The 25,805-nt window shown below is 36.5% G+C and overlaps 1 protein-coding gene across 4 annotated transcripts in view; it reads left to right on the top strand.

Annotated features, from left to right (window-relative positions):
* Window positions 1-25,805, top strand: part of ARID4B (AT-rich interaction domain 4B) — an 85,985-nt gene that overhangs the window by 40,423 nt on the left and 19,757 nt on the right. For 3 of the 4 annotated variants that reach the window (XM_042810852.1, XM_042810827.1, XM_042810833.1), the window contains exons 6-16: window positions 297-376; window positions 1,677-1,768; window positions 4,003-4,141; window positions 7,822-7,901; window positions 9,181-9,254; window positions 9,983-10,128; window positions 15,601-15,673; window positions 16,185-16,279; window positions 17,273-17,370; window positions 17,595-17,862; window positions 18,776-18,954. In XM_042810852.1, coding sequence (XP_042666786.1) covers window positions 297-376; window positions 1,677-1,768; window positions 4,003-4,141; window positions 7,822-7,901; window positions 9,181-9,254; window positions 9,983-10,128; window positions 15,601-15,673; window positions 16,185-16,279; window positions 17,273-17,370; window positions 17,595-17,862; window positions 18,776-18,954 — 1,324 coding nt within the window. The remainder of the gene's footprint in view (window positions 1-296; window positions 377-1,676; window positions 1,769-4,002; window positions 4,142-7,821; window positions 7,902-9,180; window positions 9,255-9,982; window positions 10,129-15,600; window positions 15,674-16,184; window positions 16,280-17,272; window positions 17,371-17,594; window positions 17,863-18,775; window positions 18,955-25,805) is intronic. The other variant, XM_042810842.1, reaches the window with a different exon arrangement.

Below are 25,805 nucleotides of genomic sequence, written 5' to 3'. Positions count from 1 at the left end.
GTGTGTGTGTCCTGATCTGTGAATTCTGTGTGCTCAGCTACTGGTTAGTTGTTCCATTTACCATGTGAAAGCACAGAGTAGCTATAATGAAACAGCAGCTTGTGCATTTGATCATTTTGCACTAAGATTCTAGTGGATATCTAGCACTATCTAGGCACAGCTTTGTTATAAGTATAGCTGCAGGAAGATGTTATCTCGTGTTATGACACCTAAAGTAATTGCTTACTGATACCTTCATTTTGAAAAAACAAATCTTTTTTTCTCGTTCTCCTGCACTACGTATTACCTGGTGACAGTATTTGATGATGGTGATGAGAAGACTCTCAGACGCTCTTCGCTGTGTTTGAAAGGAGAGCGGCATTTTGCAGAAAGTGAGGTAACTGAGCAATTTTAATACAACTCTGTATTGAGAAAAAAGTCAAAATGCATCTTTTGTACTTCAGTCTTCAATATGTTGTGTCCATCCATGTGACTGAAAATAATGGTTGTGTAAAATATACCTTAAATGGTTTGGATTCTGTTTCTTAAATCCCGGGAATATAGCTGAATTTCAGTAAACTTTGTATGTAAACTTTTGATGAATAAAATAAATGTGTCAGTTTTTTCAATTTTGTATTACTAATGGTCCATGGATCGTGGCTGACACAGAGAGCAGCAATCATGTGACTTTGCTTTTTATGTTGGAAAAAATCTGTAAATATCCATTGCAAAACAATCATAATATGGCACATAATAAATATACATCTTTAGACATCATTACTGTTGGTTTTTAATAAGTGATGAAACTATTTTGTGATAGCCAATAAAATTGGCAGATCAGTACAAACAACTCACAGGCATGGTTCAGAGGAATATGTTTACTTTGGAAGATGTTATGCCTTTCAAAGGAAGAAAAAGATGTGTCTAAAACAAAAACAATGCACACATACCAGCAGCTTTCAAATTTGGAACGATTCTTTTAAATTGAAATTACCTTTTAAATGGGTAAGCAGCCTTGAAGATACTGGAGGTCCTTGAGGTGCTTGCGTTGATGATGTAGCAGTCTTGCTGATTGATGGCAGTTTTCTTTCTCTCCGTCTTTTTTTATTGCTAATACTCAGCATTGGACCAACTTTAAATTTGTGTTGGAATGTGTCCCATATCAACTACACATCTTTTGTTAGTAAATTGGTTTGTTTACTGCAACTGGCTTATCTCCCTGTTTCATTTTGTAGGGGAACCTTTGTTCATTTCTAAATAGATGATTTGATATTTAGTTTGATGATAGAACAGAGACAAAAACTCATCTCCTAGAGATGAGGTATCCCAAGTCGGCAGAATACCTGATACTCCATTCTCTGACTTTGAATGGTCCAAAGTCAGGACTTTGGTAAAATACTTGTGTGTGTGTGTTGGATGAAAATTAATTTTGTTTTGGTATAAGGGAAAAGGAATGCTTTAAAAGAAACAAACGCAGCAAATGCAGACACAAAAACCCCACAGTGCACACAGCTGTTTCTTTTAAATCTTAAAGCAGTGACATCTATTCTAGCTCTTTACTTTGGTAATGAGACAGTCTGTATTGACAAAAAATTGTTTTAACTGGGCAATAGGAACTTACATTTTGGGGAATTACTTACACGGTTCTTGTGTATGTGTATACCTGTTTTGTTTTGTTTTGTTTTTTATTTCAACAGACTTTGGATCAGCTTCCACTCACAAATCCTGAACACTTTGGGACTCCTGTTATAGGAAAGAAAACAAACAGGGGACGGAGATCCAATCATATGTAAGTTTAATGGCTTTATATCTGTGTTTTCATTAACTTGTGAAGCTCTCAGTATGTTTTTTATTAGTTTGTTGTGTGTTCAGACTAAAAACAAACATAAAAAACGACAAAAAAAACCCTACCCAGCAAGCTGTATGAAAAGTATTCTTCAGTGCTGAGATTGAAAGTCAGTTTTTCCTGTGTTGCTGCATGAAAGAATTACATCATCTTCATGCTATCAATATTTAAAATGATGGCAGGTATTGACAAGTGGGCTTTGACGATCTACTGAACTTGAGCTAAAACCATTATAATAGTCTTTGTTTAGCTGATGTGAAGCGTTGGTAGAAGGCACCAGAAACCTCGTGTAGTCTTTTGGTTTCCTATTATGGGGTTTCTGAAGAGCTTTTAGAAATAGAACAGAATTATGATTTGCAGCAAAGCTTACTGATAGAAAAATAAAGGTTAAGAGAAGTGACTTGATTTCCTGGGTGCTAGAATTTTAGTAGTTGGGAACTTGAAACAACATTATGAAATACTTTTTTTTTTTTTTTTTTTTTTTTTTCTTTTAAGTTTTGGGGTAGTAGTTAAGTTTTGAGGAAGAAGCTAAAATGCTTGAATTATTCCTTCATGCTTTGGCTTCTTTGCCCTTTCTTTGTTCGTGTAGTTTGGTTTGGTTTTGGTTTTTTGTTTGTTTTGTTTTTTTTACTATTGTAACGTAGTGAAGGAAAAAGACAAGCTGGCACATACTACAGCAAACATGACTGCAACCTCCTTGATGTCTGAGTTGTTTTCTCATCTATTTCCCTAACTGTACAGGATGTTGTTATGGCAGAAAGAGTGCATTTATTTTTATCTTTGGTTCGTACTGACTGAACTAGGTAAAAAGACAAATGTACAGATGATGGTAAGCTCAGCTAGATTGTGATCTCTCCAAGATAGCCCTGGCCTTCTCTTGTCCTTGACTTTATTCTCTTCCCACAAGAATTTCTCAAACCCCAGGAAGCATTCTGAAAGAATTCCATACTGTGTTTTAAAAGAAATCATTAATTAAAATTAAAAAAAAAAAAATTGTTGGGGGGGAGAAATAATGCTTTTTTCAATGCTGCAACTAATGTAAAATGAAGTAGAGAAAACAAAACATGGTAATTAAACTTAGAGTATAAAAAAAGCAAATGCTAACTAAAAATGAGTTTTATTGACACTGAGCTTTGTGCACAGAAATAGTTATGGGAAAATGGAAGATAGCTTTTAAATTCTGTATTAAATGCTTATTGAACATGCTTGTATTTTTCAAGTTGATTTTCAAAGTGAGTAGTCAAAAAATGTAGTATTGAATAATAGAAAAAAAATAATGTGTGTGTATATAGCTACTAATGCTGAATATATATATCTTCATATCTATCTATCTGTGTATAGATAGATAGATATATTTATTGTTTTTTTAACTGGTTGCACTTAATTTTAGTTGAAGCCATTTCTTACATTTCAAGTCTCCATAAGGTTAGAATGAGCTATAACTACATCCTGGAACAGCCAAAGCAATGGCCTGAAGCCCTTTTATAATCAAAATACATTTGCACCTTTGCTCTTCTACTTACGTTCCTGCACCTTGTTCTGTATGAAATTGAAACAGTTATTGAAATGTATCAGTGCAGATTATTTGAAGAGCTATTTTGGGATAAAGAGATTATTTTTTTTTTTTCTCTTTGCTCTTTATCTTTGTAGCTGATGTTTCTTCAGAGATTTGGAGATTTGTTCTCTTAAAATAGCTTTCTGTTCTGTATGGAAGACGACAGCAGGCTTGTAGACTATGGCTGTTGAAGTAAAACCATGGAGAGATTAATCAGTTTAATTTAAAGTTGGTTCAAAACAACAACTGCCACTGTATTTTTGAATATTGTTTCACTGGGGCAAAATTAAGATTTTGAACGTTGTGACCATGCATGTCTATTCTTCCATGGGGATGTGTGTTGTTCTTACCGTTCTTCTGTGTTGTTTTTTTTTCCTGGCAGGTATTACTTGTACATATGCATTTCTGAGTTTTTAATGGTTTTGTAACTGTGTTTTTTTATTTATAAATATAATTATGAGGACATAATAATAATGAATAACATTTATTTTTTTAAATTACTCAACTTCAGTTTAAGTCACTGTTATTTATACTACTTTTGACAATTAGCTTTGTATCACTTGTAATTATAGTAGGCAAGAGATTTGAGTGGTTGAGTTTTAAGTCTTTTTCTATTGTTCAGTCCTGAAGAAGAATCTTCATCCTCTTCCAGCGATGAAGATGAAGATGATAGGAAACAGAGTGATGAGTTACTAGGAAAAGTTGTGTGTGTTGATTGCTTCAGTGTGGATAAAAAGAAAACTCTGTGGTTTCCAGCCTTGGTAAGAATTTTATCATTAATTTTTAAAATTTCCATGTGTTGCTAGGCAACAAAAGAGGTGGTTTTTGTTTTGTTTCCTTTTCAGTAGATTTACACTGTTAGTAGAACTTCATACGTTTCTTAAAATTTGAATGCTATAGTATTAATAGGAAACACTGTATCTGTAAATATTTTCATTTACACAAACTCATTGCTAACACATCTTTAGTTTTTCCAAACTAGCTTGGCAGTGGTTAGTATTACTACCAAACTAATTCTGGAAGGCTTTCAACCTGTGCTGTTGTATACCATTTTTCTGAAGTTGCAATGTCAGGGGAGAAATTGTTAGAAGTGTGAAGAGAAAGCTTAGTAATTAAGTAGGCATGTGTTTTCTAGTTCCAGTATAAAGGCATTTGATAATAAAAGCAAATACTTTTTATTTCTAGCCTGTGGTAGAGAATTGTCAATAAATTTCTTTTAAAATAATGCTGTAGTTTTTTACTAATCTAATTAATCTTCCTTTATTTTGGTTTAAAGACAAATAAACTTCTAACAAAATGTATCACTGTTAGCCTAGGGATTGTATGGGGATGGACTTAAATGTTTGGAAAATTTTTAAATTTGTACTTTATCAATTTGAGATGCTTGAATCGTTTCTCCTTGGCTTTGCTGACAGTGATTTTACTGAATTTCAAGAAGACTTCCTCAGCCTTTGAAACAATGCTTCTTTGACGTTATTCTCCTGGTAGCGTATAGTGCAGTATCTCTCAGTTGCAACTTTCTAGTCATCACCTCCTGTCTTGTAACGCAGCCCAGAGGCTTCCCAGAAGGATTTGTTTTGAAAGAGTTGGTGGGAGAGGATGAGTCACTGTAGTCTCTTCTACAGCAACGGGGAGGGCAGTATGTGCGGCAAGGAGATAACCCTGCTGATGGAAGATAGCTTTAAGAGAATTTTTCCGTAGCAGACAAGAAAACTGAGCTGTTTCTTTATTGAAAGCTGTCATCAAATTTGATACTGCCTACCTTCTGTTGATAACTGTGCTGTGAACGGGTCGGTTTGCTGGCCTGCTTTTTCTCATGCTGTTGTTAGGCCTTGTGATGATCCACATAATTGACAACAGTTTCCAGTGTAGACTCTGGTAGCTATTTTGCTTGCATGGGGTGGAATGGATAATTAGGATAGCTGTGGGTTTGATCTTAAGAATTAACAAAGCTCTGTTGCTCGTTCATCCAAGGTGTATCAAAAATCCATGCTCTTATTTCTTGAGCTTTCATTTGGGGGTTGGCATAGCTTGTTCTATGTGGAAAATGAGTAAATGAGAAGCAACAGAGGGATCAAGTTGGAGAATGGAGCTTGTTAGCTCTGAAGTAGTTTATCCTAGATTAACTGTTACTTCAGTAATCAGGTTTACAGTTCTGCAAATGAATATGGTATTGTATTTAAACTTAAAGATTATATCAAATAATAGATTTACTGCCCAAATAGCTTCTTCCCCTTCCTATAGCTGTGATGTTCTGTTCTTTTATATTTTAAGGGTTTACTTATACTTTATCAATATAGTAATTTTATTTTGTTTCTGAGCAGTTTTGCTTAAACTGCATAGTGTGGCTGACTGTAATTATGTGAAAATGCAGCCTCGGATGCTGAGGAATATGCATGTCCAAAATGCTTCACTTTATTATTAATGATGCTGTATTCAGATACAGTTTCTGTTTAAACAAATGGAGGACATCAAGCAAGTTGATTATGAGAGAAGGTCAGAGATCAGTCTAAACCTTAACAGCAAAGAACAGTTGAGATTAGTAATGGGATTGCTTTGACTACAGCCAGGTAGGTTGTAATTGATAAAGGTCTGAACTGTAGAGGTCTATGTTTTTGGTTTTGTTTGTTTGTTTTAAATAGTTTTAAGGAGTCAGTGGCTGACTGCATTGGCTTAATCCTGCCTGCATTTTTTTTTGTTTGGTTGGTGTGGGTTTTTTTTGAGAGCAGTGGCTAATTGTATTTAAAATAAAAATGTCTGGCAGTTGTTCTTCCTGTTAGGTAGTGTGCTTGGTAAGCTTTATGGTATTGCTTGGTTAGAATGTGTGCTTAAAGGCTTTTGGAAGTTACAGTTAGGAAATCTTTTCACAGCATTTTCAGAAAACTGAGCTTACATAGGATCATCTCCCTCATCCTTCTATAAATACAATGGAGTTTGTTTTGCAAGGAAATCAAGAAGGCTTGATTCAGGGAAAATTGAGATGATGGCATTGTGTGTAAGGCACTAGATGAGATTGTGGTAAGCTGTTCTCTAAACTGTGAATGGATTTCTGACTGCTACAATCTTGAGGCTGCTAGAAAATCAGTAGCTGAAGTCAGGCCAACTTTTCAGTCTTTAAAGAGCTTGGAGATTGTCTGTTTTAAGTGGGGATGATTATTGGTTTATTTTCTAGAGACTGATGTGGTTCCTACAGACTGTATCTCAGACTGTATTTTAAGTAGGAAGTTTCAGTTTTCGTATAGTACTTTCTTTGGAGATTGTGAAACACATTGAATTTGGAGACTTGCACTGCCAAGTTTTATTTCTCTTGAGAAGCTTGTTTAACCTGTGCTGTATGATAAACAACGCAATTGGAGCTTTTCACTTCAACTTCTAGAACACTACATAACTGACAGCCTACGTAACAAGGGAGACAACCGTATGTTGTACAGCATCTTCTTCTATCAAACACAAAGTAGGACTGCAAGCAACTGCTCTGAGAGGAGAGGAGTTTACCAGGACTAAATTAGAGTTGCTGCTCCTTGGGGCTTCATATCAACCAGAGTTTTCTTAACTTTCTGGGAGCAATTCAAGTTTTGAGGGAAAAATGATGGAAAGTGCTGCTTTCCAGTTCCATAAGTCTGGAATGTCAATGAATAATGTATGTGTTATCGAATTCCTCAACTTTGTAAATTAATGACTTTTATACTAACTTATAAGATTCAGATAGCTTTTAAAATTGCAATTTATTTATTGCAATAAGCTGAAGGTGGTACCTCAGTGCTAGGCTAGACTTAAATTTATTTCTTGAATTAAAGAGTCTCTCATAACACTTGTACATCAGACATTTTTATCTCCTAGTAGGTAGCTTATGAGACAATCAAGATCAGACTGCATGGGGCCCTGAGCAACCTGACCTAGCTGTAGGTTGGTTCATTTCATAGCAGGGCAGTTGGCCCATATGGCTTTTAAAGATCCCTTACAACTCAACTGATTCTGTGATTCTTCATACAATTGTGTGAGGAGGGATTGTTTGGTTGTTTCTTTTTCTTCTCTGAGACTGAGTTATGACGTCTTCGCAATTTCTGGACGTGTTTGGAAGAGATCCCTGATGGCAGTGTTTGTTGAGAGAAGCCTTTTTAGGATGAGGAGTAAAATCTGCTGTAGTGACGTGAGAGGTACTTAGTGTTTGTCAGGAGGTTGTTTTTAATCTTTTTCTGGTGGCAGCAGCTAGTTCCCTCCAGGCAGCAAGCATGGACCTCTATATGCAGTAATTCCAAGCGAGCATTGCTCCTGTGTTTTGAGAGATCTTGCTCTTGTGTTTTGAGGGATCTCAGTTCCTTTCACTGTAGTGTTGCTGGAGAGAAATGAACCCGAAAACTTTTTGAGAACCATTGGTAAATACTATTACTGTCTTGTTGCTCTTTTTTTCTCTAAATTTTACATTATAATATCTTTGCAGGTGGTCTGTCCAGACTGCAGCGATGATATTGCAGTGAAAAAAGACAACATTCTTGTTCGTTCTTTTAAGGATGGCAAATTGTAAGTAGGAATGTAGAGACTGATAATGAATAACATGTGTACCAGTCAAGCGAATCATAGTGTGAGATACAGTGAATACAGTACTAATAACAGTTCAGAAAGTTTCTGCAAAGATTTTTCTTGTGTTTAGAAAACTGTAAATGGCCTACATAGTGATAAAATTAGCCTTCAACTTTGTTAATAATTGTTACAACTGTGGCAAACAAAGCGTTTCTTTTTTCTTGCTCTGATTGGAGCTGGGCACTGCTTTTCAGAGACATGGCCATGTGCTTACCCAGTCATTAGAAGATGCGTGTGTTTGTGGAATATAAATATGCACACAGCATTTTTTTTTCATGAGGTAAAAGGTGTATGTTTGTCTGAGTATAGACTACAGCTGCATGTTAGCGTTCTCCAAAAAGAGCTGTGATGCTATTCAAGGGATGAAGGAAAATAGTGAAACCTAGAGAACCAGTTTGTAGGGGGCTCACATAGAACAGAGAACTTTGTGTTCAGCTCATGACACTCAGGAAGGAATTTTGATTTATGTTAATAGTATTCTCTTTTCTTGGTTTTAGTTCTAGTTTTAAAAGCTCCAGCTATTTATTTTGCTTAGCTTGTTTTAAGAGAATGCTTTTGCAGAAAAGACAATGACATATTTAATGATTTAACTGTAGTTTAGTTACTTAGTAAGTCTAGGCTATTGCTTTCTGGTGCCATTTGCAGTTATTCATGCGTTCAGTGCACATCACTGGAGAAACACGTGTATGTGCAGGCAAGTGTGTGTATACATGCTTCACCCTCTCCTTCTCCACAGTCCAAGCTGCTGTTCACATCAGCTTCTTTGAATCTAGCCACAGCAGAAATTAAAAAGTGCTTTGTTTTTTAATTTGAAGTATTTTGTATGTTAATACTCATTTAGGTTTCGTGTGGGGGAGGTGTTTGTGAGTGAGTAGTTACTTGCTAAGCTAATGTGAGGTTTTTCTCTAAGGAAATATATGCTAGGCAGATTTGAGAAAATGTATGTTAGCAGAAAGTTTTCTTCAATACGTAGTGAATAGATTATGTGCTGTAACTACATTTATGTAGAAGTTTTTATTTTAATCCACTAATGGGTTAATACCATACCAGACTGTTATACAATGGAATTGTTCAGGTATCCTTCATATTCCTCTTCTGTATTGTTAGTAATTGTTATGATCTTAGTGATCAGCTCTGTATTATAGTGTTAATTTAGCTTTGAAATCCTTATAATGTATATTTTTAATAATATTTCTTGGATGCTTCTTAAATTATCTAGTGTTTCTGTGCCAAGAAAAGATGTTCGGGAAATTAGTGAAACTTCACCAAAGCCTGATGCTCTCCTAAAACAAGGTAAAAATAGCTTTTAATGAGAAAACGTGTGCATCCATTTATTTTATGCCAGTTGTACCAACTTTGTGATGGATTGATTCATGTCTTAAAAATGCTAAAATTGTTAAGAGGAAAAGATCCTATATACCTTGAGGCTAAACACTGCTGAAAACCTGTAGGAATGGTTTTCTTCAAACAACAAAAAGCATCCTGACTTAAATGTAGATGTGTCAGACAAAGGATGTAATTGTACAGTGCTTGTTAGTTTTGTAGGTTATTTACTATTTGGCCTTCGTGTTCAACCTTAGTAGAGTTATTTTTTATCACAGCACTCCTGGTAGGTCTGAGGGAGCACTTCTATGCACTCAAGAACTTGGAATTGTGAATTTGTTTGAAAGCTGAAGCCTGTGTGATTTAACTTCTAAAATGGGATTGAAAATATTCCCTCCTCCTTTTCCTCTTTGTTTAACGTGCGCAAATCACAGTGTAAACTCATTAGTGGAGGAATTCTCTCAAATATATTCACCATCCTAATAATAGCTCTGAATAATTTGATGTATGGAGAAGATGAGGCTAGTTTGGCTGGGTAGGGTGAGTAAAGATGGACAACACAGGGATTTAGTTGAGATTCTTTGAAGTTGGGGTGGAATAGTTGATTAGCAGTCTTTGAGTCAGCTACTTTATTCGATTAAAACATTTGGTGAAATTGATCCTTCCTTCACTGCTAACAAATTCTGGTCCTCTTACAGCTTTTGACCAAGCTCTTGAATTCCGTAAAAATAAAACTGTTCCTAGTAACTGGAAAACAGAATTGAAAGAAGACAGCTCCAGCAGTGAAGCTGAAGAGGAGGAGGAAGATGAAAAAGAAAAAGAGGACAACAGCAGTGAGGAAGAGGCAAGTGAAGTTATTATGCAAGTAGCTTAGATACACAACTGATGTTATCAAGGCTAATATTTAGTTAGGAATTGCTACTATTTGACAGCATATAACATCTTAACGCAGGCAATAGTTTGGGTTCTCAGCTTTTAAAATCTCTGTTTAACAAAGATTAATGTGAAAATATCAGTGTGCAAGTCTAACAATTATCTTCAAATTGCTAGGCAAAGAAAGTGCAGTCAGTGGCCTGTGTCAGTGAAACTTTAATTTAAAAAAAAAAAAAAAAAAAGAGGAAGGTAAAACTCAGATTCTGTTTTAGAATCTTTCCTAGAATTGTGCTGATCTTAATGCAGCCACAGAAGGGTTACAGTACCTTGTGAGAGACTGATCAGAGTGAGGAAGGGTAGATACTGGTGTGTGCTCTCATGCATATTGCTTTCACTAAGAGAGAAAGGTTCCCCTTACTTATGCATATTTTTAAATGGATCTTGCCCACTACCTATCAAAGGTTAAACCATCTTCCATCTGGAAAGGTACATGTTTTAAAACAGCTAAATGCACATCCCGGTGAAGGATATGCAGTGTATTTTTATTACTTTAAAACAAACCTTCAAAATGCACATATCTGCTCAAGTGCTGGGTTTAATTTCAGAGTTCAGCGCTAACATTTATTTCTTATTTCATACTTATTTATTTCATTTCTTTTCATCTATCTACTACCTGACAGTCATTCTCAGCAAAAGTGTAAAGCATTTCTCTGCAGGCATATGCCTTTTCCTGGAACTTCTTCTAGGCTCCCTTGGAGAAAGCAATTGGTTGATTCAAAGGATGCATGAATGATATATCAGTTTAAAATCTTTCTGGAGGGTTTTAAACCCTCTTTCTCTCCGTTTGAATAGGAAACATGCATGCACTGTAAATATCACTGTCTGAATTTATCCTCAGAAATTTCTGAGGTGTCAAAATCCTTGTTCAACTTTATGAGCATCCTATTCTTTGATAAAACTGTTGCTTTTGAGTATGTGAAATCATTAATGTTAATAAAAGCATATCTTGGTGTTCTGCCAAGACTTTGCATGTGTAGAAGATATATTCTTAGTATCTTAGTGGTTGACAACACTGCCTGTGGCAGAAGGGTTGCAGCTAGGTGATCTTTGAAGTCCCTTCCAAACCAAGACGTTCTGTGTTTCTATGAACTTTCTCTTTGCTTTGAACACCCATTTTCTTTGCACAATTCTGTTGCAGTATTGAAAGGCAAAGGACTTCTTTTTCACCAGTGCAGATCATCACATTTCTTAGAGCAAATGTCAGTCATGGCCCAGTTGGGTTTCCACTTCTTTGATCACTCTCCTTCCAAATAATGCATTGTCTTTCTGTAGTGATGTTGCTGGTGAGTGTGTTGTGTTGTGCAGAAGGCCGTAGTTTTCCTTTATGGCAGTGTAGTAAGATCCATGTATGATTTTAGCATTACTATAAATAACTGCACACACAAGTGATGATAAACCTTTCTACTGACTGTAGAACTACACCTCAGTAAATATGTCGCTCAACACGTGTTTCAAGGCCCAGTGGAACTTGTTACCTTTTATACAGCAGCCTCACCTAAGGCAGCTTCTCTGAGCTGTTGTTCCTGACCCGTGTTCTTGTCACTTTTGAAAAAAATAAGCCAAACTAGGCTTACATGGTCCTGTTTTGTGTCTTTCTCCCCTGTATGTTTGTCGCCCTGTCCTCCTCTCTGTTTCATGCTCTCAAATTACTGTCTGGCTCGTAACTGTAGATTCTTTTATGAAGCAGAAATTTCAAGTAGCTTCCATTGATCTTTCACTGCTCGCTTTTAAGTACAGAAAGCAGAATCTACTGGTTTTCTAATAGTGAAAAGAAAAGAGATTTTGAGACTCTTGAATAACTACCAAGAAATGTGAGTTGTTGTACCTTTCTTTTATCCTGTTCTACTGAAGAATTGCTGTACTACAAAGCTATTTCTCTGGCTACCCTGATGTGAAGAAGCAGAAGAACTTTCAATCAAAGCACGGAGTCTGTGCAATCCTCTTTCACCTTTGTTCTTTCTTTTGTACTGGAAATATGGAGCCCTGCCTCATGCTTGGTTTTCTAATTCTGTTATTCCCTCCCAACTTTTGGTCCAGAAAAAAAAAAAAAAAAAAAAAAAAAAAAACCAGACGAGGAAAGAAGAAAATTAGTGGAAAGAGCTTTATTTAGCTGGCTGTGAAGCTGGAAGAGAGGCTTTTTGAATCTTTCACTTGGTGTGTACTTTCAAGGTCTGTTTCTCTGATTTGTTATGCTGCTGACAGTAATGCAGTAAGCTGAGATTTCCATCCATAGTGGAAATTTAAAGAGCGTGATAGAGAAATGGTTGTTATGGTCTTTTACTGACTACATAATCCTTTGCAGTTGTAGCTCTGACATATTAAAAGATGAGGCTCGCTCTTTCTTTCTTTCATTTCTTTATTTTAGGGAATATTCAAAAGTGAGAAAATCTTTGCTGCTTTTCCACAGGCAGCCGTGATCTAAGTTGTGTAGTCTGATATGGGCTCTGGTATGTTGAGAAACAAAGTGTACTTCCATGGACTCAGTACAGTTCTTGATTTTTTTTTTTTCCAGAGCAGGTTTGTGTCCAGCCATGGGCATGATGAGCAAGAAGATTTTTCCCTCTGCAGTGTAACATGCAGTCATTTTATAGCAGTCATTCCATCGCTACTTATTTTAGGTGGAAATATTTGCCATCTTTAGCTATGCTGTTTGTAAATATTTGACCTTGTAGTTTTTGTCTTTGGAGAGACTGTTTCTGTTGTCTCTCAATTATCAAGAAACATCTTTTCTTAAGCAGGACCTCTGAGCTTGTTCTTTACAGAGCACCACCTGCAGATAGTTCTAGCTCTTTCCAGGATGTGTTGCCTTCTTTTTCGTGCTTTGTAAATGGAAGAATGGAAAGTGCTTTCCTTTCCTCTTCTGAATCTGATGGTAGCCGAAAGGATTGACAAGGATTCTCTCTTTTCTTCTGGATTACAGTACTATGTGACTTTTATTTGCTGCTTTGAAGCATGTTGCTTTTTTCTAGATTTCGATATCAAACACATAAGCTAATTTCTTTTACCTTTTTGACATAGACAAATTAGAGGGTACAGAGCAACCTGTTTAGTGCTGTGGTTAACTAACTTGGAAATAAGCAGAGGTGACAGAATATGGTATGTCTGCCTTAATCCACAGTCTAGGAAACCCTGTTCTGTACTCAGCGATTATTTAAGAGATACCATAAATGTTTTAGAGAGTATTAAGAGTTAACAGTATGTGTAGCATGTATTGATTTTTGTAAAGATTCTGAGAAAGAAGTCTTTTCAGAGGCACGCGAGGTCTTAAGCTTCCCTCTTAACACACTTTCTTAGAAGGCTTTATTGGGAATATTAATGAGGAATATCCACTTGGCATTTTGACACCTCTTTGCATTAATACATTTGAGATATAAGTACTTTTCAAACATTACGTCTTACAGGGAGGAAAGAGCAGCAGTGTTATGTTCAGCCTACTCATCACCTTTATTTTAGTTCCCCTAACAGACATTTTGCATCTTGAAAGTTTTGTTGGGTTAAAAGCTTTCTCCTTCCTCATCTTCCATCCCTTAAATAGTCCATGAGACCGCTTTCTTATGGCAAGTAGTCTCTTGTTGGTGAGGAATGGAGGAAAAAAAACACAAATAGGTGTCTTTGATCTCTTCACCATGTTCCAGTGCATACTGGTAAAATTCCTATACTAGTACCTGTCATGTGTGACATGACAAGAAGGAAAAGAAAGAAAAAAACAAAAATAGAAAAAAATCCACCTCTCTGCCTCAGTACTGTGTACCCCTTATAGCAAAACCATAGAACAACAAATCTCAATACTTTCCAGTCGGGACATTTGTGGTTATATTCAAGTTTGATGGTAGCGGGTTCCATCCTTGCTTACTAGCAGTGTGAACTTTCTTAACCAAGCATATATCTGTATGTATGTGTCTGTACTACTGCAGGGCGGCAGCATCGCTCCTCATACCCGTGGAGGATTACTATATACTCCTGACTCATTCTGGCCCTACCTTGTGAGGATGTAACCTGTCCTCCTTGCTCATCAAAATAGCCTGCACTGAGTTTTGCTGGTGTACTAGGTAGTGGGTGGATTCTTATCCTCTCATGTCCCTCACGGGGGCTTTCGTCTTGTATTGCCTTTGCAGTGGCTCTGACTGGAGTACTTCATTTGTAGTACTTCATGAAGTACTTTTCATTGTACTTCTGTTATTAAATATGCTTAAATGTTAACAATTTCAGCACAGGGCAAATAGTTCTTAATTATTATTATTTTTTTTTTTTGCTGGTTTGCTTTAGTATGTTCTCCAAGTGCATTTAATGGAGAAAAGGAAGTATACAACAAAAAGACCCCACTACAGCCTTCCTTAACCTGATTTTCAGCCACAATTTTTGTTTCTTTTTCGTCATGTTTAACAATTGTATTCTGTTTCTACTGATTTCTGAGCTGCCTTGGTCTGACTTTAAATACAGTGTGTTTTGTGAAGCTTTAATGTTTAGCAAAAGGAGGCTGTTGAAGGATGAAAAAATAAACATGGAATGGAGATGCGCACATACAAAAAGGTTTTAGAATTTATTAGTTAATTTTAGAAGCTTTCCAGGTAGTAGTGAAAAAGGAATGTAGAAAATTAACTTCTGTTCAGCATATTGTTTTGAAGTAGCTTTGTCATCCATTTCTAAGAATTCTGATTATAGGCTTAATATTCTATATTCAATATACCGGTTGTGGCAAGTGACATTTTCTAATGAAATTAAACCCCAGTGCTTTAAGAAACCCTACTGTTTTATTAATTTAGGTGAATCTAATACAAGGCTTTATTAGTGCAATGAACTGAATATCCAAAATATCCATTGTTATTTCAGTTCTGGGATTGATCCTGCTCACTACGCACGCATTCAGCTGGTACCTCATGGCAGTAGCATGCGGTGTCATTGGCTGTGGTTTGCCAGTGCTGTGGATTAGAACTTCTGAGAAAGTGCAAGCATGATTTTGTCTTCTACTTCATTCCTGAAAGTTGCACAGTGCATCCGAGCGTTAAGAAATTGCTTAACTGCAGAGGAAATAGAGATCTGATATCCCTTGAGCATTAATACTGGTATCTACCAGACTTTGTGTAAAGGAACAAAATTAAGAATATATCTTGATGGTATTTATGATATCTATGACAGTGATTCATCAAAAATCCAGTTTCAGATGTGTCATTACAGTTATTGTCTTATGTATGTTGATAAAGTGTGCTATGTAAAACTCCATGTGGCATAGCACTGAGGCCAGTGTTATTCTTTGTGTAGTTTCTTGTTCCTGACTGCAGTAAAAACAAACTTAAACTTTTGAACCTAAGTGATTTTCTTATTGATAGCCTGTAACTCACAAGTGTGAAATGTTTGTGTTTTTTTGTTTTTTTGTTTTTAACAGGAGGAAATAGAGCCTTTTCCTGAAGAAAGGGAGAACTTTCTTCAGCAATTATACAAGTTCATGGAAGACAGAGGTATGCATTTCCGTGTTTGACTTGTTAGATTTAGAGGTATTGCTTAGCAATACTTCAAAGACCCGAGTCTGTGAACTAGTAATGCTGTACAGTTTATTTTTTGAAACAGTGAGACTGCATTCCTTGCTTCTGGCTTCCCATCCTCTTAGAAGATGAGTCTGTCTGTTAACTCTGGCCCTCAGCAGGACTAGGCTGGTTCTTTTAGAGGCATCTTTTTCAGTGGGTGAAATAGAAGTGTATATATAAGAAGCAATAGAAGTTGCATCATTTGTGCATACTCAGTAATATGTGGATTAATGCAAATATCTGAATTTATTTATATTATTGAACTATAGGCAGAATGGCTTGTTAAAACTCGTGAGTTTTAGTTTTCACAAAAAATAAACAGTAGATGCACGAGATGGTCAGAAAATTTACCATACTATTTAATAGTGCAGTAGCATATGTGGAGTGGGTTTCATGTTGCTCTCAAAAAGATATTTCAAAACACTTTAACTGTCTATCTTTACAGGGACTCCTATTAACAAACGACCTGTACTAGGATATAGAAATTTGAATCTGTTCAAATTATTCAGACTTGTACATAAGCTTGGAGGATTTGATAATGTGAGTATTACAGATCTATAAAGTCTGGGGATGGTGTTTTTCCTTAAGTAGGAATAAAGAAAAAATCTTGTGTAGCAGCTCCAGATATTAAAATTGAGTTCTGACAGAAACTAGTTACATTTTAAATCAATTGTCTGCTCAGTGTGTTGTTATTGCTGTATAAAATCAGCCAACATATGTGTTTCTGTGAGATTTCAAGAAATGTCTGTCTGATAAAATTGTTACCATGAAGTGGAAAGTGTCACTGCTCAGTAAAATCCCAAAGGCAGGTAACTGTAAGTTCAAGTTGTTTGTGAGACACTAAACTCCTATCTGTTCTGGGCAATATATAGAGGAACGTGGTGACTGGAATTGGTCTTAGTGCAGTAGTTGATGCATAGGGAATTCTTGGTCAAGCAGATTCTGTTACTGCTGTGAGCTACTTCTCATAAATCTAGCCTGTCAGCTGAGGAGGCTGGTTTGTGCTGTGCTGCCTTTCTACTATACAAGGGAGGATCTTGTACTCAGTGTTACAGTAGATCTGCTTTACCTTCACAGATGGTGAGAAATGAGCATGTCACACTGTCACAAAGCTTTGACACTGAAGAGTGTGTTAAAGATATACATTAGCTACCAGTCTTAGATTATCTAATGCAGTACTGCAGGGATGTAGTATTGCTAATACTTGGAACGAGTGTTTTTCTTTCCAATTTAATTAAAATTCTATATGTGGTATTTCAAGAATTCTTTTAACTATACTGATCTTTATATTTGTTTTTTCCTTTATTATCACCCGGAGAGAAAGTCCAGCTGTGGCTTACTAAAGTGCAGAAATGCTAAATTGCTACAAGTAGTTACACTAAACTACAGTTTGTGTTACAGTGAAAGTACAGTGTATGATAAATAGAGATTTTGTAGAGAGAATTAAATATTATTGTATGAAATGGTAGACACAGCTTGGTCTTCTATGTCAGTGAGTTAATTCAGCAACCATTGTTATATTTGCTTTAACAGATTGAAAGTGGAGCAGTATGGAAGCAAGTTTATCAAGATCTTGGAATCCCTGTATTGAATTCAGCTGCAGGATATAATGTTAAATGTGCATACAAAAAGTAAGTAATAAGCAGTGCAGTTTATGCTAAAACAGCACTAAAATAAGTAGAGATTTTGTGGTAGTGGTGGCAATATACATAGATTCTATACATTTGTTTATAATACAGTCTTTGTAAGCTTTAAAATATATTGCTCCTGTTAAGCTTCTGGTAGGTAGCATGATTTTTCTTATTAAAAAAAAGAAAAAACTTGCTTATCAGAAGCTTTTTTTTTTTTTTTTTAGGTATCTCTATGGCTTTGAAGAGTACTGTACATCAGCAAATATTGAGTTTCAAATGGCATTACCAGAGAAAGTGACAAGCAAGCCTTGTAAAGACTGTGAAAAAGAAAAAGATTTAAAGATGCGTGAAGATCCAGAGCAGGATGTAAAAGAAATAAAAGTGGATAAGGAGGAGCGCAAGCAGGAGGAAGTAGCAACAGTGCAACAAGAAGAGAAAAAGCTAGCTGAGAATGATAATGAAAGTAAAGAAAATGATAAGCCCACTCTTCTGGTAAAATATTTTAATGTTCGTATTATAGCCTGTTCATAGAGACAGATAGTGTGTTGATAACCATGAGTTTGTATTAAGACTGAAATCTCTGTAATGGATTTAAAACCAGACAAGCAACATGCTGTAGGTTAGTTTTGAGCTATGTTTATCTCTTATGCCTGTCTTAGAGATTCGTGATGTCAAAGGCTTTGACCTGGTAGGAAGCAGCTGCAACTTTCCACCTGTTTGGGGCCCTCTCAAGTCAAATGAAGATCAATTAGCATGCAGCTTTATTGTGATCTGTGTAATACATGCTCACAACTACTCACACAGCAATTCAGTGCTGATACTCCTATTTTGTATTGAACTAAACACAACTAAGAACTAAGCCCTCCTAAGTTCTACAGAGATATGATATGTGCAGTGGTATAATCAGTTCATTGATCCAGAGAGACAAATCTTTTCACCTTTTTGAAATTCAGTACTGATCCAGTGGTTTAAGAACAGGAGATCTAAGGTGGTAAGCTGAGCAATGAAGGCACAGCAGTTTGCTCTGGAAGCAGTATAGTTTTTCAAGTCAATATGCAACTTAGCTGTGATGTATGCAGGTGGCACCAGCCCTGTTCTGTCTGCTGCTGCAAGCTCCACAGTGACCATTAGTGCTGATGTTTCTGCATCCTGAGTGCAGATGTATCCTGTGAAGTGTTATAAGAATTGTGTGCTAATACTGTAGCATAAACTGCCTGGGAGTACTGTTGTACTTACATTAAGAATTTAAAAAATGAAACCAGTGGAAATGCTGTAGTTTTAAAAAGAGCCCTAGAATCCAGTGCTTTTTTTTTCCCTTCACAATAACTTGTGCATTTTGTTTTTCTGAAATCCTCTGAATTTTTATTTTTTTCTTGTAAATTAACTGAAGGTTTTATTGTCTTAGGGAAACAAAAAAAATTTGCCAGATTCAGTGTATACTACAGTGCAGCCTGACCAAGAAAAGGACTTGAATGTAATCAAAACTGAAGATGAAACCAAATTAGAAGATAAAGAAGAGGAAAAGATTAAAGAAATGGAAAATTCTACCATAAATGCAGAGGCTGACGAAAAAGACAAATCAGGGTAAGTTACTCTGTTTGTAATCAGATAAGGCAACCGATGTGTGCTCATTAACTTTACTCTTGTAATTTGAACTTCAAATCAGACCTCCCTGCTGCAATTAGGCTCTTATTTTCTGAAGACCTGTATGCTCCTATCTTTCTCATGGTTAGTGCTGCTAAAGGTATTAGTGTAATTAAAAGTATGTAATCATTTTTAAAGAGCTTTACATAAGGCTTTTAAAAGATCCAGCCCAAAATATTTGCAAGCTGAACAATCAGTAGAATGTATAAATCTCACTTAAGATAAAAATATTGCCGTCATTATGAACACTATTTGTCTATTTAACTTGGTTGCTAGATTTTGTTGTTGGACAGTGGTGTGTTCTGGGTAACATGGGAAGAGAGGGAAATACCTTGCATCATTTAGTATCAACTTCCTCACTGAGCAGAGATGACACTTGCAGGAGACTCTTGTGCAGCCCTTTAGGCATGAAATTTTGAAAGTAGAAGATGAATTACGTGGTCCTGTGCATCCTTAATACTTCCATGGATGAAATGTGCACAGCTGACTTTAGTTATAGAGTTGGCAACTTTTTACGTTTCACTGGATAAAAATAAAAAATAAAAAATTGACAACCAGATCTTGAGAAGCAAAAACAAAAACCAGCCACAAAAACAACAAAGAATTTTAAAGTAGCATCCTGTTCTCACTGATGTATGGGGTGGTAACAGTTCATATTCTTAGAATTAGAGGCTTTCTGCATTATGATTTCAAGTAAGAAGACATAGGTAGCTGTTATGGGTCATGTGTCAAAGGTCTAGATTAACTGAGTGTATTGTCTGTAACTGAAAACAGTACAGGTGCTTAAAGGAGAAGCTTTTCTTAAGAGGGAAAGCAGCTCATGGCACCTTACTCTTTCTAAGCAGTTTGAGTCTCATGGATTTTTTATGTAGTTAATCGCAGTTGTTGTCTGACCACTCATTTCCTTGTTCATTCCACTCCTCCTTTGCTATATTTAGCAGATAAACTTTCTTCCATCTTAATATTGGCAACTGTTATTCCTTGTTCTGTCCCATTGAAAGTTTGAACAGAATGCTATATATAGCTCAGTGTGTTGATTTCCAAGTTCATTTGGAAAAGTTTTTCAGTTTTCTTTTAAGCGTTTTGATTTCTGAAAGAACCCCCTATAAAATGTGATCTTACCTGTTCTCAAGGAAATTCCACTGAAAACTTGTATAACTCAGAAATCCAGAATAACAAGAAAAGTCAAATTTACCTGAACACAGTAGAAGAATCTTTTCCCTGTGAATGTGAATTCATTTATGTCCTAGTTAACAATCATTTTAAAAGGCTGGTTGCTGGAATTTAACATCTTGTTTTATAAGAGCAACCAGAAAAATGGTTCTGTAACAGGTTTTCTGAATTTTCAAAATACTAAAGACTAATTTCATGATACTTTCAAAATATTTAACTGAATATAAAAAAATCTTTGCGCTGCTGAGGGAAATACAGTAGTTAAAAAGATCCCAAAGTACTCTGTGTGTTATTGTGGTGGTATTCAGTACTTGCTTGTATTTGGAAATAAGAGTGGTTTAAAACTTTTCATGCTGCTATAGGAAGAAAGTACAGCGATTAGCTGCATTTGGTCTGTGTAGTAGTTCTTTTTATTATTATTTCTGATTCATGTCTGGGTTATTTATAACAATAAAAACATGATGCTCTCTTAATTTTTCCTTCATAAAACCAAAAAGATGTTTCCCCTTAATTTTCCCCAATTCATCTGATGGTTAGGCTTTTTTCTGCTTCTCTGTACTCATCCAGCAAAGATTAGCATTTTCTGTAGCGAATCGTTATTTTTTGTATTTTTGTAGGAAGTTGCTTGGAATAGAAAACATAACTCTAAAAATAGATAGAGGTGATGGTAACATTTCCTGGTGTATATTTTCCTGGAATAACAAACTTATTTAAATGAAAGGTCTGTAGCAGCTCGTAGTCTCAGCATTTATAAGCAGCATTAAGTACTGTAGCAGTGCTATTAGCTTAATTTCTTTTGCTATTTTTCTGGAGATTGATAGGATTCTGTACTTCCTATAAGCTGTAAGGAATTTAAAAATGATGCTGACATCCTAAGTACTTGAAAAAATGATTATGATTTACCTTTGTGGTATGAACACCATAAGGTTTTTGTGAGCCCCTCTCCTTATCGGAAGGGGAAAATGTGGATTGAGTTCTGTGCTGAACTAACATACAAATGAAAAAAAAGCTAGTGTATACAAAGCTAACATACAAACTTGGAAGTTAATCGCAGAATACCACTGCGGACTGATTTATTTTTTTCCTCAGGGTACTCCTGAAATGAAGTTTTAAAATATTGACTATCAATCTTCCACAGTGCTAACCAAATAGCCAGTCAAATGGAATCTAATATTACGTGAGGCTAATTCATGGAGCTGCTCTTTGAACTTGTACCTCTAGGAATTATATCCTGTGGATACATCTTCATGTAGCATCTTTACATAGAGATGACAGCAGGCAGAAAAACTTCAGGGTTGCCTGCAGAATGCATTGGGTGGGTGGGAGCAAATTTGCATCTTTGTAATTTCAGGATATACTACTGGAATCCAGAGCTGTTTTTTACTTCCAGAGGCTTTGTTTCTGCAAAGCCATGCATCTCAACCCCTTTAGATAGCAATTGCTCCCATGTTACCCCACTGGACTTTTCCATTGGAATTCAACAATACGATAAATAGGAAGAAATGTGGTTCTCTTTCTCTTCCCTGAGTGTCTGTATCTTAGCTACCTGAGTATCTGTGCACTGAGAACCGTGCAAGAGGCAGCTTGCCTCTTGTTCTGTATGTTCCTGTTACGCTTTCCTTGTTTTGGCATGGCCTGGGGAGGATGCATCTGCAATTTAGTCTTTACATACGAGAAGGCTGCCTTCATGGTCAGCTGCTTTTGAATGGCTTTAGGAGATGCATTGCAATTTTTTGTAATGTTGTTGCTTCTACTTTTTGTAATGTGTTACTTCTCGTGGGTCTGTCCCAGAGGGATCTTTAGCAAAATAGCTTTGTAAAACTCTTCTTTTTCCCTATAATGATGTATGTTCTTTTTTAGCCAATAAGTAAGAAAGCTTAAGATCTTCCTTTAAGTTCCTGGTAAATTTGTTTCTGAAGTAATGGTCTTTGGATGTAGCTTGCTGTACTTGGTGCAGTTTTTCTTCATGGCTGCTAACAACAATCTATTGTAAGTAACCCAAAGACTTGAGTCAAAGCCAACAAATTTAAAATTTAAATTTGCTGCGCCAGGAGCCTTCTAGACAGTGTAAAGTGAACGTGCTCTGAAGAGGCTGAGGCTAGAAGCCTAGTGAAGTTTATTTAAAAAAAAATTATACGCTAATGAAATCAAGAGTAAGAGAGTTTGAAAATTTAATGATGCAGTTTATGCACTGAAGGGCAGGTTAGTTGCTAATTAGCAAATATTAGTAAGGAACTTTTTATTCCAGGTGATTAACACCAAGTGTGTTGGTTTTTTTTTTTTTTTTTTTTTAATTTTAATGATTAAAGTATCTGAGGCAGATGGGCTGCTATTAAGACTGTTACATTGAACTGAAAGATGAAGTGCTCAGAATCAGGAATACAATTACTGTTTAAAACAGAAGTTGCATTGGACTTGTATGTTGGTAGTGTTTTGATTTTTTTTAAGATGACAAAGCAAGTTTCTTGCAAGTCATCTCAGTTACAGTACTGCAAGATTGCAAGCAGCTTTGTTCTGGTGTTTTCTTCCTGTTGGCCAAGATGCTGCCTTAACTCAACCTCCAGGGAAGGCTGTCAGCACAGGGTCTGTAGTTCTCTGCTTGGCAGAGAACTATGCTGTCACTTGCAGTACTTGCAAACAGTTCTCAGTCAGTGTTAGGAAACTTCCTAGGTATTTTTTTTTCTTAAACTGTTTGCTTGAACATTTGTTGTAAAATATGATTTAAAAACCTACACGCTTCTAGATGTCTTTCTGCCATGTTCAGGTCTTGCCTATACAGTTTCCTGGGAATTGGGACCATCCCGTTGTGACAGTGTCAAGGGGATAGAATCAGAAGTCTCTTTGACTCAATCTGTAACTGAGTTAAACCATTCACATACGTGCAAAGAAGAGATCTTAATCGGTGATATGTTATACATCATAAAAACCATTATAACAGTATTTTCTTCCCTGTAAACAGTGGAGGCGGAAGCTAGGAATAATGAAAGCTGAAGTGAAGAGCTAAGTTAGGATGGCATTGGTTCATGTTAAGGGTCTTTCTGTTGTTTACCACTTTGGTAGGGTATAGGTAGGGTGACTGCATGCTATGCTTGTCATGGCTTTTATTTGTACAAGAGAGAAATTTTCTGGAAACACTTGACAGGGGTTTTCTGAAAATGATTTACAACAAGATTATATAATAGTCAGATGCTCAATTTAACCTCCTGCAGATAACAAGTTGTTAGAAGCAGTGCTGTCTCCTCACCTGCGTAGTGATGCGTCAGAGCTGTGTTGCGATGAATCTAAAACAATAGCAGGAAGGTTAGAGTGTTTTGGAGGTTTGCTACAGGAGGCATACCTCAGCTTCTAGATTGATGTTGAGAAGTATGTATTGAGATAGCTTTCTCTGATCTGATTTAGGTTTGTATGGAATTGCTTGTTTAGCTTGGCAGAAGGCAGAGAAATCCATCTTGTTCATTACACAGTTGGTGTGAACATCTGTTCTGAATCTTAGACTGTTGATATGTATGCAAAAAAAAAAAAGCAGTGTATTTAGGTAGTTTCATTTATAGGAACATATTTCTGTGCTGTTACTGCAATGCATGTTATATTTGTGTATTCCAGCTGCCACTTATAGTAGAATGAAGTTTTTCTATAGTCATGTTTTGAGAAACAATGTCTGATCGTTTTCTTAATGTAGAGTATGCAGTAATGCACACATCTGTGTATTGCCTGCTTTTCATACTGCAATAAACTGCTAATGGCACAATAACAACGTGGATAGCAGCAGTGTAAATGCACTGCTCTGAAGCATGCCTCATCTTAAACTGGAGGGAGGCTTCTCTGATACGGAAAAAGTGGTTCCGTCATCACACCCAGCTTATGGTCACTGTGGAAGTTATTAACCCTGGTAGCTGTCACTGAGACAGATGTGCTTGGGTGGAGCCCTTCAACATTCATCAAACAGGAGGTGTTCTCATGCTGCGTGGGAGCCTGTGCCATAAAAATGAAAAGTGCTGCATTCCTCAGCCAAGCTTCTGGGCCATTCGTTACCCCTTCAGTGTCTAAAAGTTCCTTAAAAACTTGACTGAATTAATAGAAGCAATAACTTGAGGTTCTTTCATTTGTCTTCTCCATGGCAGTAGAAGATAATTTTCGTAGCGCGTGCTTGTACAGCTGAAACGTGCTGACCTCTTCCCTCTGTGATTCAGATCAAGGTTGTGCTTCTCCCCTCTGGCAGAGCAATGGGCCCACAACCATGTGTTTGTTCAGATTTTCTTTGGATATAGACAGAAGCCTTTGGACCTTAGAGCTTTATTTTAGGTTATCTTTATAACTTCACAGTGAAGAAGAATATCGGTGGATTTTTTTAACTCTTATTAATATTACTAATTAAACACAAGATTCTAGTGTTATGGTATAGATGCAGGTCTTAATGGCTTCTCTGCCATTAAGCTGTAGTTGAAAAGTCAAAGGAAGGAGGAGACCTGACGTTTTTCAGCTCTGTACTAGGATGAAGCAGAGGTTAATTAATACTCTAGAATGAGAAAAAAGTGGAGGGGGAGGAACAAAAATAGAAGCTAATTGCTGAATTTAAAGTGTCAATTATGCTGAAGTTTATTTCTGCTAGTGATTCAATTAACTGTAATGACTTAATTGAACCAATAATTGAAATAATCTTGCTTCCTCAAGTTTTAGAATAACTCTGAAAAATATTGCATTTGCTATCTCACCTGCCATGAGCCCCAGCATGGTGTCAGAGGGAAGCGCGTTGGCACAGGGCTGGGGTTGCTGCACAGCAGGGATCCTGGGAGGTATGGCTGATGCAGTGGCTCTCAGCCTGCCCTGTGCTTTCACCTGAGCTTTGGGAGGATGCTGTAGCTTGTGCCAGAGATAAGGAGAAGGGAGGAATGAAATAAGTTGGCACATTACTGCAGTTCCTTTTATGGTGTAGTAGCATGTGCTGTTTCATCTATTACCATGATTGTTGTTGTACTTACCCATGCTTGGGTTTGTTGGTATTACGTGTTTATACTGAGTGAGAAGTACCTGCTACATGTGCTTGTTTTGTTTTTTTTTAACACTCGGTTTTTAGCTTTTTAACTCCTTCAGATTGCCTTTGGGATCTAACTGTATGAAGCGATTGTGTGACCTGGACACCTGAATGATTTTACTGTGTTTCTAACAAGTGTTGCTGCATTCCAATTCATAGTTCTGCTTCTGAAGGTTTACACTCCCATACATTAGGAGATAGTGTGAGGGTATTCCATTATCCACAGTTGCAAATGGAAATGCTTTGTCTTCCCAGTAAGCTTTCTGGTGCATTTTAGATTTCGGGGACACAGTTACACTTGTATTCCTCTTACACAGTGTGCATGTACTGCCTTCCTTCATCAGCTGCTGCTTGGGCCATTCACATTGTTGCAGCTTTGTGGCAAGTGCTGCTCAGTATCTGTTATTATTTACTTAAGTTAATTATTGTCTGCTGTCAAGAGGCTTGTTTCCCTTCTTTTCCTAAAGAGCATTAAAAGAAATTGGATATCATCGTGCAAATATAAATGGACAAATGAGGTTATTGGTGTGCATGCTGGATGGCTGCAATCAGTTTTCTTACAAAACTCTGCTTCGTGGCAGTCATA

Source organism: Centrocercus urophasianus, unplaced genomic scaffold (genome assembly GCF_019232065.1).
Source record: "Centrocercus urophasianus isolate 14NV4802_14NV808 unplaced genomic scaffold, USGS_Curo_1.0 seq_10, whole genome shotgun sequence".
NCBI classification, from domain to species: Eukaryota; Metazoa; Chordata; class Aves; order Galliformes; family Phasianidae; genus Centrocercus; species Centrocercus urophasianus.
This window is presented reverse-complemented; position numbering and strand designations above follow the sequence as displayed.